Here is a 16,684-nt window from a genome sequence, read left to right as displayed (position 1 = left end):
GTTATGAAATTGATGCTTGGAACCTTGAATAATGAATGAATGGATTTCTTGATGTCTACTTTAGTGTTCCAACAGCTAAAATATGCCAATGTGGTTTTCTTTTGGGCTAATTTAATTAGAGCCATGACAAACCAGCCTGCTTTGGCATGGAATTTGCTGTAATACAGAACTGTATGGGACTTGAGACTGCTATTTTATGTTCTCTCTAAGGTAGATTACCAGTGGGCAAAGCTTATGTCGTGTGGGCCCACACTGCATATACATTTTCTCTTTGTAAAACCAGGAGTCCTTTTTGGAGAGAAGAGTCTGAGATTTTGTATGTGGAGAGATAGTGAGAATGAGTGGGACTTATAAAAATAAGAACATTGTATATCCACCCAAATGTTCCAGGGTTTATTTCTGTTTCTTAGACTTTTATTCCCAAATGTAAGTAAGCTAAGCATTTCAGATTGAGTGTCCAGTTGTTTATGTGATGTTACCTGCTGCTCTTGTCCTAGACATCCCCACTTGTGACTTTGAGAATGGCTATTGAACTCACATCTTCAGTAAGGCAATCAGAGCATGAAATAGTAGGAAAGTGAAAAGAAATTAAGTTAATTCATGAGATTGTGAAAAGAATTAAAGAGATGATCATGCTTAGTGACATGGCCTTGGAAAGGATAAAATGATAACGAGGAAGAAGGGAGAGAAGAATGCCTTTTTTCAGTAGAAATTTAAAGACAGTTTTTTTCCTTCCTAACTTATGTTAAGTCATATTTGTCATTAGGCATAATTTCTGTTAATAAAAACAAGGGTCACAGTTTCATCTTTTATAAAGAGAGAGAGTTAAGTAATCTGAGGTCCACGTTTGTTTTTATGGTACCATTCTCTAACTTCTGTTTTTGTGAATTACTTTGGGATATTAATTACAGCTTGGTAAAAACTTTATATCAGCAGCTTATATCTTTTCTTCATCCTAAATTGTATCCTTTGACTAAATTTGCCACTCTGAAAGGAAAATTAAATAGATGATATCTGTTTTAAAAGCAAACCAGTAATTTTCCCAACCATTAACTAATTCTTTTACATTTAGGCTGTGTGTTGAGTAAATCCTAGGTTCCTGGCCTCCTTTCTTTCCCCAGGAGCTCAGAAGTTAAGATGACCAGGTTTATTTTATCTCTAGAATTGGTGATTGCTTGGTGGGATTCCCCCTGTCCCCCAAACCTGGAGTGTCATTACAGGTTTGAGGACACATCTCTGCTGCTGTTGGCATTATAGTTGAGAGATTGGACTTGGAGCCTATCTTCTCCAGGCCACTCATCAAAAGAAGCTGTGCTTCCTTCCTTTCTTTGTCTGGGAAGTCATGGGTTTTCATTCTCTTAGGCTTCTTTATGATTCTTTTGTAGACCTTGTATACTCTTAGTGATACTGGTCTGGGTCTAGTGCTTATTTATTTAATTCAGCATTGATGTGTAGGCAATATGCTGGGAGATGGGAAGGTTAGAGAGCAGTGTCTCAAATTTTTTATTGTCATTTTTAATTTTAAAGAATGTTCCTTATGAAATCTGATTCATCAAAAGAATCTTTTCTTTGTTTCTGTTAATTTTTGCTGGCCTTTTAATAGTACTTAAACAACCCAGGTGCGTTTCCAGAGGTCTGAGTTGCTTGACTGGGATGACTTACTCATTCCTTTGTTTGTTCCTCCCCTCTTCTTTTGGTAGGTCGAGCTGATCCAGAGTGTATGCTGGGCCACTTGCTGAGAATACTCTTCAAGAATGATGATTTCATGAATGCAGTAGGTTTGCTTCTTACTTTTCTCCAGAGATTATCATCAGCAGATGCTGTACCTTTATTGTTTTTTTGTAAATAGTCTGTTTTCTCCTGAGGCCTTGACAAAGTTGGGAATTGAGTGGGTAGCTTTTTAAATTTGGTATTGGTTCAATGAAATAGACTACTCATGGACTTCTTTATTACCAAAGTCCTGGTTGTGGCCAAGGTGTTTTCTCTTTGGTGTGTACTTTGTTCAGTTGAATGTTGGTGAGGGTTCCCAAGGCATCTGTGCTCATTCTGGGGTGAGATGATTTTGAGTTTGGGAATATAGGAGTTCTCTTGGGTTCCTGAATAGAAAAATAAGAGTGATATGTACCGTATGATTCTGCACTGACACTATGGGTGTGTGCATCGGGCATGTGGAGGGAGAGAAAGGTGCCTTATTTAACTCCGGTCTGTTGAGGAGTAAATGAGGGTAAAAAAAAAAAAAGTATGTATTACTCACACTCCTGAACATAGTAATTATTCAATAAATTGTGGCTGTTAGTGATTTTGGAGGTGGAATAGCATGATGCTTGAGAGAGAGCATGGGCTTTGGGGTCCATGTTTTGGGTTTAAGTGCACTCTTCATTGACATTTTGATCTTTAGGCAACTTAAGCCTCTCCAAGCTTTATTTTCTCGAAGCTTTATTTCCCTAATCTATAAAATAGGGATGATAGTTCTTACCTTAAAATGTTTTTGTAATCCTTGAATGAAATTAAGCATGAAAAGTGCTTAGTGCAGAACCTGGCACATGAGGGCTCAGGAATTATTAGCTATTATTTTTATCTGTATTATATTAATTCCCAATTTTATTTCTTTATCATTGGTGTCTCTTCTCTGCTTCAGATCACTTCCAGCTGCCTTCTAGACGTTCCCACATGAATATTTCCCACAGGCACCTTGAATTCTGCATGTCTAATTGTTTGCCCCACAGTCTGTTTCTCTTATGCTCTAGCTCAGTAATGGTGTCCTTTCCTAGCCAGCTGGAAGTTATCCTTTATTCCTCTAAGCTTTTTTATTCAGTGAACTTACAGGTCTTATTGTGCCCTCCCCCTTAACCTTCACAAATCCCTCCACTTCTCTCTGCCCTTGTTGCCAGACCTTAGGTTAGCTACCACCATCTCTTGATACTGCAATAGCCTCTTAATTGGTTTCTCTTCTTATCTTGTCCCAACCCATTCTTTACTTATATCCCGAAAATCTTTATCAAATGCAAAAAATGATCATGGCAGTCTCTTGCTTAAAATCCATTAGTGCTTTCCCATTGCTCTCAAGATAAATTTTAAATTTTTTATTTTGGTTTATAAACCCAATCTCATGGCCTCTGTTCTCTCATTTTCAGTTCCTGACCTTTGGCCCTCCTCTCTTTCCCACTCCTCCTTAGCTATTCCTACTTGTCCTTCATGTTCTCGCTTCTGTAGCATCCTGTACTTAATGATATTTGTTTTTCCAGCTGTCACCTCTTTTGGATTATGAACCCTTTGATGGTGGGACTTTGTCTTATTCACTGTTGTATACCCAGCAATAGAACACAGTGCCACTTAGAGATCCAGTATTTATTTGATGAGTGCCAAAAGGAAAGTTTTATTGATACATTTATATATATAAAATATAAAACTCGAATTTTTTCGTTAACTATTGTCAAGAATCAGGGAGGGGTGAGGGGAGGCTTATCTTGCCCTGTTTTATCCTTCTGAAAAAGTGTATATGAGGATGGGGGGTGTTTTCTTTGTGATACTCCTTGAGCTTTAATTTCTATGGTTGCTGAGTTGTTTTAGGGGGATTTGACTTTAAAGTGGCAGAATAAATTATATGGTATTATCATGGCTCAGCAGGATCATAACTATTTCTAATAATTAGAGGTTTAATTAGTAATGTTAGGTATAGTCTTCTTTAATACCCTTTAGGCAAGCTATGGGAATGTATTAAGGATTTATTAGATGTTATTAATTTGATTGGGTTGAATTTCAGATGAGAAGTACTCCTTTTCTTTACAGCTGGTGAATGCATATGTGATGACAAGCCGAGAGCCCCCTTTAAACACTGCCGCTTGCAGACTCCTACTGGACATCATGCCAGGGCTAGAAACTGCTGTCGTCTTTCAAGAAAAGGTACTTACTAAAAAGAAAAGTCAACATTTTATTTTTTAGTTGAATGCTGATCTGTTTTTCTTTGTTAAAATAATTGTTATAGTTTTTTCTTATTATAGTAGTAATCTATATTATAGAATCTTAAGGAATTAAGACACAATAAAAAAAATTTTTAAATAACTATTTTAATGAGTACTTGCTGCTTGGGTGCTGTAGTCTTTTTTAAAATCTTAAGATCATATGTTTTTAGATACGGATTTGTGGATTTAACAATTTATGATCTTATTCAAACTCTTATTCTTTTTTTTTTTTTTTTTATTGGAATGTAGGTGCTTTACAACGTTGTGTTAGTTTCTGCTGTATAGCAGAGTGAATCAGTTATACATATATGTATATCCACTCTTTTTTAGATTTCCTTCCCATTTAGGTCACCACAGAGCACTGAGTATAGTTCCCTGTGCTGTACAGTAGGTTCTCATTAGTTATCTGTTTTGTATATAGTAGCATATATGTATCATTCCCAATCTCCCAATTCATCCCACCCTCCCTTCCCCCTTGGTAACGATAAGTTTGTTTTCTACATCTGCGACTCTATTTCTGCGTTGCACATAAGTTCATCTGTACCATTTTTGTAGATTTCACATACAAGCGATATTATACGGTATTTGTCTTTCTCTTTATGACTTCACTCTGTATGACAATCTCTAGGTCCATCCACGTCACTGCAAATGATGTTATTTCGTTCCTTTTTTTTTTTTTAATTAATTTATTTATTTTTGGCTGTGTTGGGTCTTCGTTTCTGCGCGAGGGCTTTCTCTAGTTGCGGCAAGCGGGGGCCACTCTTCATCGCGGTGTGCGGGCCTCTCACTGTCGTGGCCTCTCCTGTTGCGGAGCACAGGCTTGAGATGCGCAGGCTCAGTAGTTGTGGCTCACGGGCCTAGTTGCTCCGCGGCATGTGGGATCTTCCCAGACCAGGGCTCGAACCCTTGTCCCCTGCATTAGCAGGCAGATTCTCAACCACTGCGCCACCAGGGAAGCCCTATTTCGTTCCTTTTTATGGCTGAGTAATATTCCATTGCATATATGTATCACATCTTCTTTATCCATTCCTCTGTCAGTGGACATTTAGCTTGCTTCCATGTCTTGGCTATTGTAAATAGTGCTGCAGGGAATGTCGGGGTGCATGTATCTTTTTGAATTATGGTTTTTTTCTGCGTATATGCCCATAGTGGGATTGCTGGGTCACATGGTAGTTCTATTTTTAGTTTTTTTTAAGGAACCTCCATACTGTTCTCCATAGTGGCTGTACCAATTTACATTCCCACCAACAGTGTAGGAGGGTTCCCTTTTCTCCACACCCTCTTCAGCATTTATTGTTTGTAAATTTTTTAATGTTGGTGATTCTGACTGATGTGAGGTTACCTCATTGTAATTTTGATTTGCATTTCTCTAATAATTCAGACTCTTATTCTTAATGATGAGTAGTCTTCCCCGGTGATGAGGACATTCTGTTCTGAGGAAGACTGTCCTATTCTTGACAGTATTTAATATTCACTCTGAAGGCTTTGCTGTGCTGTGTTTTATGCTATGTGCTGGGAATATTTTGTCAGCAAGATAGGAGCTTACATTTATATATTTGGAAGAACAGAGACAAACTGATAATTTCAAGTAAGGATAAGTGCTATGAAGACCAGAAAATGGTAATTTGTTAGCGACTGTGTATATTTCAATTGTCAAAAATTAGTTGCTGTGTTTTTAGAAGTAATGTCGATATTTTGTCTCTTAGCATTAAGAATTTCAGTGTGAATTGCGTATGCCATATAGCTTTCTTTGCTTTTAAAGACACTAAAAACTTAATCTTCTGAAAAAATCTGGAAGTCTCAGTATAGTTAAATGCATAAGCCGAGCAAAAGATCTGGAAACAGATTTTCTTAACTTTTAAGAAAATTTTATTACAGAATTGTACCACATAATGTATTTTAGAGAATAACATTGTTATTAATGCTATAGTTTGCAGTATTGTGTAGACTAGATTTAAAAATCTCTAATTAGCTACCACTGTGGGAGACCAAAAAAATCTATCTCCTGTCAAAAATGTTTTAATGTGAGTTCTTTTTTTTTTTTATGTGAGTTCGTTTGAAAAGCAGGATGAAAATGAAGCACTTACAGCAGTGTATTTGTTATATGCAAGATTTATAGAAGATTACAGATGATTTTACTGTGCTTTGTAAAAGTTTCCTGGTTGTCATTGTAGGAAAATCATCTCTGATTCTTTATAGTTTTATTGTATGTTTAGAATGAAGTGAATACCCTCTGGATGTTGGAAGCATGAAGGGATATTTTGAATAATAAAGCTCTCTGCAAGAACAGTTTTGTATTTTTATTTTATTTATTTATTTATTTTCAATAAATTTATTTATTTATTTATTTGGCTGCATTGGGTCTTTGTTGCTGCGCGCGGGCTTTCTCTAGTTGAGGCGAGCAGGGGCTACTCTTTGTTGCGGTGAGCGGGCTTCTCATTGTGGTGGCTTCTCTTGTTGTGGAACACGAGCTCTAGGTGAGCGGGCTTCAGTAGTTGTGGCTCATGGGCTCTAGAGCGCAGGCTCAGTAGTTGTGATGCATGGGCTTAGTTGCTCCTGGACATGTGGGATCTTCCTTGACCAGGGCTTGAAACCATGTCCCCTGCATTGACAGGCAGATACTTAACCACCGCACCACCAGGGAGGCCTAGAACAGTTTTGTTTCTTAATAACTGATTTTTATTAAGTTGAAAGAAGTGAATTATTCAAAGATAATCATAATTAGGTTGGAAATAACATTGCCTTGAATCCAATGTCCTAGAGCGTGGATTATAAACCTCTTTAACCTTGTGAGACCTTACCGCTGGATTATATGATGTTCTTTACCTTTCAGAAATATCCTATGCACATATTTTGGTGTGAATCAATGTTTTACTTCTTTAAAAACATTTAATTATAGTGTGTAAATTAATGAGTCAGAAATCATTATTTTTGGGGACTTCCCTGGCGGTCCAGTGGTTAAGACTCCACACTTCCACTGCAGGGGGCACAGGGTCGATCCCTGGTCAGGGGACTTAGATTCTGCATTCTGCGCAGTGCAGCCCCCCCCCCAAAAAAAAGAAGAAGAAAAAGAAAACAAAATCATTATTTTTAGACAGATTGGCAACTGGTGTTTCACAAAGCTACAGTTAAGACTTATTGCTTTAGGGCTTCCCTGGTGGCACAGTGGTTAAGAATCCGCCTGCCAGTGCAGGGGACACGGGTTAGAGCCCTGGTCTGGGAAGATCCCACATGCCACGGAGCAGCTAAGCCCATGCGCCACAACTACTGAGCCTGCGCTCTAGAGCTCTGCAACAAGAGAAGCCACTGCAATGAGAGGCCTGTGCACCGCAACGAAGAGTAGCCCCCACTCACTGCAACTAGAGAAAATCTGCGTGCAACAATGCAGACCCAGTGTAGCCAAAAATAAATAAAATAAAATAAATAAATTTATTAAAAAAAAAGATTCACTGCTTTAGAGCAGTGTTTCTCAAACTTTCTGAACCGATAGTTACACATTTTACTTTTTTTTTTCCAAAAGCTGGGTACATTTTGTTTTACATTGCAACCCATACATTATATGTATCAGAGAGTTTTCTTGAACATTGTTTACCCCTTTGTGTAGTGCATCCTTATAGTTTCTATTTCATTTCTTTTTAAGAGCTGGTTGTAAGTTACTAAATTGATTGTATTCTAGCTGCTGTTTAAAAAAGTTGCTGGATTGTACTTTCACAGATGTTGAAATAGCTTTAAATTTTATTTTGTTTTATTGTTTTCTGTTTATGCTTGCTGCTCTTTTTTTTTAAGTATAGTTGATTTACAATGCTGTGTTAATTTCTGCTGTACAGCAAGGTGACTCATTTGTATACATATATACATTCTTTTTTTTTTTTAATATTCTTTTCCATTATGGTTTATCCGAGGAGACTGGATATAGTTCCCTGTGCTATACAGTAGGACCTTTTTGTTTGTCTGTTCTAAATGTAATAGTTTGCATCTGCTAACCCCAAATTCCCAGTCCATCCCTCTCCCTCCCTCCACCCCCCTTGGTAACCACAAGTCTGTTCTCTCTGTCTGTGAGTCTGTTTCTGTTTTGTAGATGGGCTCATTTGTGCCATATTTTAGATTCCACATATAAGTGATATCACATGATATTTGTCTTTCTCTGTCTGACTTGACTTAGTATGATAATCTCAGGTTGTATCCATGTTGCTGCAAATGTCATAATTTCGTTCTGTTTTATGGCTGAGTCGTATTTCGTTATATATATGTACCACATCTTCTTTATCCATTCATCTGTCGACGGACCTTTCGGTTGTTTCCATGTTTTGGCTATTGTGAATAGTGCTGCTATGAACATAGGGGTACCTGTATCTTTTTATTTATTTATTTTTGGCTGTGTTGGGTCTTTGTTGCTGCGTGTGGGCTTTCTCTAGTTGCGACGAGTGGGGGCTACTCTTCGTTGCATTGCGCGGGCTTCTCATTGCGGTGGCTTCTGTTGCTGCGGAGCATGGGCCCTAGGCGCGTGGGCTTCAGTAGTTGTGGCACGTGGACTCAGTGGTTGTGGCTCACGGGCCCTAGAGTGCAGGCACAGTAGTTGTGGCTCATGGGCTTAGTTGCTCCACGGCATGTGGGATCGTCCCGGAGCAGGGCTCAAACCTGTGTCCCTTATATTGGCAGGCGGATTCTTAACCACTGTGCCGCCAGGGAAGCCCCTGTCTTTTTGAATTATAATTTTGTCTGGGTATATGCCGAAGAGTGGGATTGCTGGATCATATGGTAACTGTATTTTTATTTTGCTGAGGAACCTCCATACTATTTTCCAGTATAGTGGCTGCACCAACTTACATTACCACCAACATTGTAGGAGGGTGCCCTTTTCTCCACACCCTCTCCAGCATTTGTTATTTGTAGACTTTAAAAAAAAAAAAAAAAAAAAAAAGATAAATAAATAAATGGCTGTGTTGCGTCTTCATTCTGCACGCAGGCTCTCTCTAGTTGCAGTGAGCAGGGGCTACTCTTCATTGCAGTGCGCAGGCTTCTCATTGCGGTGGCTTCTCTTGTTGTGGAGCTCTAGGCACACGGGCTTCAGTAGTTGTGGCACGCAGGCTCTAGAGCGCAGGCTCAGTAGTTGTGGCACACGGGCTTAGTTGCTCCGCGGCATGTGGGATCTTCCTGGACCAGGGCTTGAACCCGTGTCCCCTGCATTGGCAGGCGGATTCTTAACCAGTATGCCACCAGGGAAGTCCCTGTTATTTGTAGACTTTTTAACGATGGCAATTCTGACTGGTGTGAGGTGGTACCTCATTTTAATTTTGTTCTACATTTCTCTAATAATTAGTGATGTTGAGCATCTTTTCATGTGCCTACTGACCATCTGCATGTCTTCTTTGGAGAAATGTCTATTAAGATCTTCTGTCGATTTTTCAATTGGGTTGTTTGTTTTTTTGTTGAGTTGTATGAGCTGTTTGTATATTTTGGAGATTAAGCAGTTTTGGTCGCATCATTTCAAATATTTTCTCCCATTCTGTAGGTTTTTCGTTTTTTTTTTTTTTTTTAACATTTATTTATTTATTTGGCTGTGCTGGTTCTTAGTTGCCATGTGCGGGATCTTCGTTGCCGCGTGTGGGATCTTCCTTGCCACATGTGGGATCCTTGTTGCTGTGTACAGGATCTTCAGTTGTGACATGTGGGATCTTTTAGTTGCGGCATGCGAACTCTTAGTTGCAGCATGTGGGATCTAGTTTCCTGACCAGGGATTGAACCTGGGCCCCCTGCATTGGGAGTGTGGAGTCTTAGCCACTGGACCACCAGGGAAGTCCCTCATTTCTTTTAAATGATTTCCTTTGCTGTGCAAAAGCTTTTAAGTTTGATTAGGTCCCATTTTATTTTTGTTTTTATTTCTGTTGCCTTGGGAGACTGACTTAAGAAACCATTGGTACAATTTATGTCAGAGAATGTTTAGCCTGTGCTTTCTTCTAGGAGTTTATGGTATTATGTCTTATGTTCAAGTCTTTAAGCCATTTTGAGTATTTTTGTGCATGGTGTGAGTGTGTGTCCTGACTTCACTGATTTTCATGTGGCTGTCCTAACTTCACTGATTTACATGTGGCTGTCCAGCTTTCCCAGTACCACTTGCTGAAGAGACTGTCTTTTTCCCATTTTATAGTCTTGCTTCCTTTGTCCACGATTAATTGAATGTAGGTGTGTAAGTTTATTTTTGGGCTCTCTATTCTGTTCCATTGATCCATATGTCTGTTTTTGTACTGATACCACACTGTTTTGATTACTGTACCTTTGTAGTATTGTCTGAAGCCTGGGAGAGTTATGCCTCCTGCTTTGTATTTTTTCCTCAGGATTGCTTTGGCAATTCTGGGTCTCTTATGGCTCCATATGAATTTTTGCATTATTTGTTCTAGTTCTGCAAAAAATGTCATGGGTAATTTGATAGGGGTTGCTTTAAATCTGTGGATTGCTTTGGGTAGTATTGCCATTTTAATAATATTAATTCTTCCAGTCCAAGAGCATGGGATATCTTTCCATTTCTTTGCATTCTCTTTAATTTCCTTTAGTAATGTTTTATAGTTCTCAGCATATAAGTCTTTCACTTCCTTGGTCAGGTTTATTCCTAGGTATTTTATGTTTTTTTGGTGTGATTTTAAAAGGTCTTGTTTTTATACATTCTCTTTCTGATATTTCATTGGTTTTTAAAAAATATATTTATTTATTTATTTAGCTGTGTCGGGTCTTAGTTGTGGCACTCTGGATCTTCATTGTGGCACGCAGGATCTTTCATTGCGGCGCATGCTCTTCATTGTGGTGCACAGACTCTAGAGAGCATGGGCTCAGTAGTTGTGGTGAGCAAGCTCTCTAGTTGTGGCACATGGGCTCCAGACTCTGCGGGCTTAGTAGTTGTGCCGCACGGGCTCCATGGCCCGCGGACTGTCCAGTTGTGGCGCATGGGCTCTAGGGCATGCAGGCTCAGTAGTTGACAGCACACAGGCTTAGTTGCCCTGCGGCATGTGGGATCTTAGTTCCCCGACCAGGGATCGCACCTGCGTCCCCTGCATTGGATGGCGGATTCTTAAGCACTGGACCACCAGAGAAGTCCCTGATATTTCATCATTAGTGTCAAGAAATTTATGCAACCGATTTCTGAATGTTAATCTTGTATCCTGCTACTTTTCTGAATTCCTTTATAAGATCTAGTCGTTTTAGTGTGGAATTCTTAGGATTTTCTATATATAGTATCATGTCATCTGCATTTAGTGACAGTTTTACCTCTTCCCTTCCAATTTGGATACCTTTTATTTTTCTTGTCGGATTGCTGTGGCTAGGACTTCCAATACTATGTTGAATAGCAGTGGTAAGAGTGGGCATCCTTGTCTTGTTCCAGGTTTTAGTGGGAAGACTTTCAGCTTTTCACCACTGAGTATTATATTGGCTGTGGGTTTGTCATAAGTGGCTTTTATTATGTTGAGATATGTTCCCTCTATACTCACTTTGGTAAAAGTTTTTATCATGGATGATGTTGAGTTTTGCCAAATGCTTTTTCTGCATCTATTGAGATAATCACGTGGTTTTTGACTTTTCTTTTGTTTATGTGGTGTATTACATTGATTGCTTTGCAGATGTTGAACCGTTCTTGTGAACTTGGGATGAATCCCACTTGGTTGTGGTGTACGATCTTTTTTATGTGTTGTTGGATTCAGTTCGCTAATATTTTGTTGAGAATTTTTGCGTCTATGTTCATCAAAGATATTGGCCTGTAATTTTCTTTTTTGTTGGTATCTTTGTCTGATTTTGGTATCAGGGTGATGGTGACTTCATAGAATGTCTTTGGGAGTGTTTCCTCCTCTTCAGTCTTTTGGAAGAGTTTTAGAAGAATCAGTGTAAGTTCTTCTTTGTATGTTTGGTAGAATTTGCCTGTGAAGGCACCTGGTCCTGGACTTTTGTTTGTAGGGAGTTTTTTAAATTACAGATTCTACTTCACTTCTAGTCGTCAGTCTGTTCAGATCATCTGTTTCTTCTTGATTCAATTTTGGTGGGCTGTATGTTTGTAGAAAGTTGTCTATTTCTTGTAGGTTGTCAGATTTGTTGGCATATAATTGTTCATATTATTCTTCTATGGTTTTTTTGTATTTCTATGGTACCAGCTGAGATTTCTCCTTTTTCATTTCTTATTTTATTTGGGTTCTTGCTCTTTTCTTCTTGGTGAGCCTGGCCAGAGGTTTGTCAATTTTGTTTACCCTTTCAAAGAACCAGCTCTTGGTTTCTTTTTTTGGGGGGGTCACGCTGCGTGGCTTGTGGGATCCTAGTTCCCTGACCAGCGATTGAACCTGGGCCCTCAGCAGTGAAAGTGCGGAGTCCTAACCACTGGACCACTAGGGAATTCCCTTTCTGTTGTTTTTTAAACCTCTATTTTATTTATTTCCACTCTGATCTTTATTGTTTTCTTCCTTCTGCTGACTATGGGTTTCGTTTGTCCTTTTTCTGATTCTTTCAAGTGGTAGGTTAGGTTGTTTATTTGAGACTTTTCTTGTTTTTTGAGGAAGGCCTGTGTCACTATGAACTTCCCTCTAAGAACTGCTTTTGCTGCATCCCATGGATTTTGTATGGTTTGTGTTTTCATTGTTGCTTTTCTCAAGGTATTTTTTAAATTTCCTTTTTGATTTCCTTGTTGACCCATTGGCTTTTTAGTAGCATGTTGTTTAGTCTCCATGTAATCATTTTTTTCTCATTTCTTTTCCTATGGTTGATTTCTAGTTTCATGCCATTGTGTTCAGAGGAGATGCTTGAAATAATTTCTGTACTCTTAAATTTGTTGAGGTTAGTTTTGTGCCCTAGTATGTGGTCAGTCCTAGAGAGAGTGTTCCATGTGCACTTGAAAAGAATGTGTATTCCGGTTTTTTTTGGATGTAATATCCTGAAAATATCAATTAAATCTAAGTGTTGTATCATTTAGGATCTCTGTTGCCTTATTGATTTTCTGTCTAGAAGATCTCTTCATTGATGTGAGTGGGGTGTTAAAAGTCTCCTATTATATTCCCATCAATTTCTCCTGTTATGTCTGTATTTGTTTTACGTATTTGGTTGCTCTTGTATCAGTCGCGCATATGTTGACGAAGTGTAAAATCTTCTTCTTATATTGATCCTTTTACTGTTATATAGTGTCCTTCTTTATCTTTCTTATGGCCTTTGTTTTATTTTTTTAATTTTTAAAATATTTATTTATTTATTTATTTTGGCTGCAGTGGGTGTTAGTTGTGGCACGTGGGATCTTAGTTGCAGCATGTGGACTTCTTGGTTGCGACATGCAGACTGGACTCTTAGTTGCGGCATGCGGACTGTTTAGTTGCGGCATGCATGCGGTATCTAGTTCCCCGACCAGGGATCGAACCTGGGCTCCCTGCATTGGCACAGAGTCTTACACATTGGACCACCAGGGAAGTCCTTGGCCTTTGTTTTAAAGTCTGTTTTGTCTGCTAGGAATATTGTAGCTCCTGCTTTCTTGTCATTTCTGTTTGCATGAAATGAAATACCTTTTTCCATCCCCTCACTTTCAGTGTGTGTCCTTTGCCCTAAGATGGGTCTCTTGTAGGTCGAATATTGTAGGCTCTTGTTTTTTTAATCCAGTCTGCCACTCTTTGTTTTTGATTGGAGCATTCGGTCCATTGACATTTAAGGTAATATTGATACATATATATTTATTGCCATTTTAAACTTTGTTTTCAGCTGTTTCTATATTCCTTGTTTGTTCCTTGTTCTTTTTGTTTTTCTTTTTGGGGTTTGATGATTTCTTTTTGTTTTATGCTTGGGTTGTTTTTGGTTTTTGTGAATCTATTGTATGTTTTTGATTTGTGGTTGCCCTGTTTTTCAAGTATGTTAACCCGTTCCTAGTTCTGCTTGCTTTAGACTGATAGTCATATAGGCCCAAACACATTCTAAAAAAAAAAAATCTACATTTTCATAGTCCTTCCCCAAATTTTATGATTTTGATATCCTTTTTTTACATCTTCATCTTTATCCTTTTGCTGTTCCTTGCATTTATGATCACTTTCACAAATAGGTGGTGGTTTTTTTTTCCTTTTTGATTTGTATATTAGCTAATTTAAGTGATTTACTTTCCAATTGCTATCTCCCTGTATCTTCCTGCTTCTTTTAGAGAAGACCTTTCAATATTTCTTTTAGGATAGATTTAGTATTGCTGTATTCTTTTAGTTTTTGCTTGTCAGAGAAATTATTTCTCCTCCTATTCTAAATGATAATTTTGCTGGGTAGAGTATTCTAGGTTGCAGATTTTTCCTGTTCAAGACTTTGAATATATTTTGCCACTCCCTTCTGGCCTGCAGCATTTCTGTAGAGAAATCAGCTGATAGCCATATTGGGCCTTCCCTTGTAATTAACTCTTTGTTTTTCTCTTGCTGCCTTTAGTATTCTCTCTTTAACTTTTGCCATTTTTATTATCATATATCTTGGAATGTAGGTCTGTCTGGGTTCATCTTGTTTGGGACCCTCTGTGCTTCGTATATGTGGATATCTGTTTCCTTCTTTAAATTTGGGAAGTTTTCAGCCATAATTTCTTCAGATACATTTTCAATCCCCTTTTCTCTTTCTTCTCCCTCTGGAATCCCTGTTATGTGTATTTTGGCATGGTTTATATTATCCCATAGGTCTGTTAATGTTGCTTTCATTTTTTTTTCATTTGTTTTTCTTTTTTAAAAATTAACTAATTAATTAATTTGGATGTGCTGGGTCTTAGTTGCGGCATGTGGGATCTTTGTTGCCGTGTGCGGGGTCTTCATTTCGGTGTGTGGGATCTTTAGTTGCGGCATGCGGGTCTTAGTTGCGGCATCCAGGATCTTTTTTTTTTAGTTGTGGCACGTGGGATTTTTAGTTGCGGCATGCAGGATCTTTTAGTTGCAGCATGCGGCTCTTAGTTGCGGCATGCGGGATCTAGTTCCCTGACCAGGGATCAAACCCGGGCCCCCTGCATGGGGAGCGTGGAGTCTTAACTGCTGGACCACCAGGGATATCCCTCATTTGGTTTTCTGTCTACTCTTTTGTTTGGGTAATTTCTATTATTCTATCTTGCAGATCACTTATTCTTTCTTCTGCATTATTTATTTTGCTATTCGTTGCATTTAGCTTAGATTTCTCCTCAGCAAATGAATTTTCTAATTTTTCTTGTCTCCTCCTTATAGTTTCTAGTTCCTTTTTACAGTAATCTGCATTTCTGTTGAAAACCTTTCTTAGTTCCTTCACTATTTTCATTACCTCCTTTTTGAACTCGGTGTCTGTTAGACTGAAGAGGTCTGTTTCTTTGTTTGTTCCTTCAGGGGAATTCTCTTGGTCTTTTAATTGGGAGTGGTTCCTCTGCTTCTTCATTTTGCTTATATTTCTCTTACTCTGTGAGTTTAAGAGATACAAATACCTACAGTAGTCTTGGAGGGCTATTTATTATGGGAGCGTCCCTGCATAGCTTGTGTGGGTTTAATATTTTTTTGGTCTGAGGGCTGTTTTTGGTTTGGGTGTTTGCTGTTTCTTTCCTCCGCATGTGCTGGTCATTATCCCCTTGTTAGGGGGTATGCAGGCCTGCAGCCCGCTCATGGGACCCTTGGTGCCAGTGGGCTGCATGTGCTTCCGGGGAGGCGGGGGCATTGGTTGGTGCCAGGTTTTGGGACCCTTGGCCAGCCGTCCATGCCTGACTGTGGAGTCCAAGATGGCAGCGGCAGCTATTGCCCACCTCTGGAGCTTGTGTAGGTGGTGCCCTGCTGCCTGAGAGAGGGCGTAGAGAAAGAAGCTCCTGTGGCAGGCCCACCCCTCTCCTTGTGGACCCCCCAACAATGGTGCCTTGCCCCTTTGGGGGGCCCAGGCTTCCTCCCATAGTCCCTCGGTTATAGCGCACCACACCCTAGCCCCCTCAGGCTGTCACCATGCAGCCAGCCCCAGTCCTCTTCTTGGTTCTGACCTTCAAAGCACAAGCCTCAGCACTCAGCCCCTGACCCCCTCAGTGGAAGAGTGAGCATCTTGGGCTGGGGAGTGCCAGGTGGCAGCACCGACTGGCTGTGCTGGTGTCTCTCCTCTTTGCCCTCTGCAAACTGGTTGCTGCACTCTCCCCTGAGGCTCCGGAGCTCCCCCTCCATTCGGGCTGTTCTCCCTGCCAGTGAGGGGACTTCCCAGTGTGTGGAAACCTTTCCTTTTTCGCAGTTCTCTCCCAAGTATGCAGGTGCTGTCTCGTTTCCTTTCGTGCTTTTTTTTTTCTTTTGTCCTACCCAGTTACATGGAGATTTTCTAGCCCTTTTTGAAGTCTGAGGTCTTCTGCCAGCATTCAGTAGGTGTTCTGTGAGAATCGTTCCACATGTAGATGTATTTTTGATGTATTTGTGGGAGAAGGTGAGCTCCATATCCTACTCCTCTGCCATCTTTATCATTCTTTTAAATTTTATTTTTATTTAAAATAATTTGGCTGGGCTTCCCTCGTGGTGCAGTGGTTGAGAATCTGCCTGCTAATGCAGGGGACACGGGTTCGAGCCCTGGTCTGGGAAGATCCCACATGCCGTAGAACAGCTAGGCCCGTGAGCCACAATTACTGAGCCTGCGCATCTGGAGCCTGTGCTCCGCAACAAGAGAGGCCGCGATAATGAGAGGCCCACGCACCGTGATGAAGAGTGGCCCCCGCTTGCCACAACTAGAGAAAGCCCTTGCACAGAAACGAAGACCCAACACAGCCATAAATAAAT

At 39.7% G+C, this 16,684-nt stretch overlaps 1 protein-coding gene across 7 annotated transcripts in view; it reads left to right on the top strand.

The window, feature by feature from the left end:
* The window catches only part of DCAF1 (DDB1 and CUL4 associated factor 1), an 87,536-nt gene that overhangs the window by 15,900 nt on the left and 54,952 nt on the right, over positions 1-16,684 (top strand). For all 7 annotated transcript variants that reach the window (XR_014251234.1, XM_082414883.1, XM_082414882.1 and 4 more), the window contains 2 exons: positions 1,701-1,774; positions 3,790-3,903. Coding sequence is in view for 6 of the 7 variants with exons in the window: in XM_082414883.1 (XP_082271009.1) it covers positions 1,701-1,774; positions 3,790-3,903 (188 nt within the window). In the remaining variant the exon portion in view is untranslated. The remainder of the gene's footprint in view (positions 1-1,700; positions 1,775-3,789; positions 3,904-16,684) is intronic.

Source organism: Balaenoptera physalus (genome assembly GCF_965194825.1).
Source record: "Balaenoptera physalus genome assembly, chromosome: 11".
Lineage (NCBI taxonomy): Eukaryota > Metazoa > Chordata > Mammalia > Artiodactyla > Balaenopteridae > Balaenoptera > Balaenoptera physalus.
The sequence above is the reverse complement of the archived record's forward strand: the minus strand, read 5'-3'. Positions and strand labels throughout refer to the sequence as shown.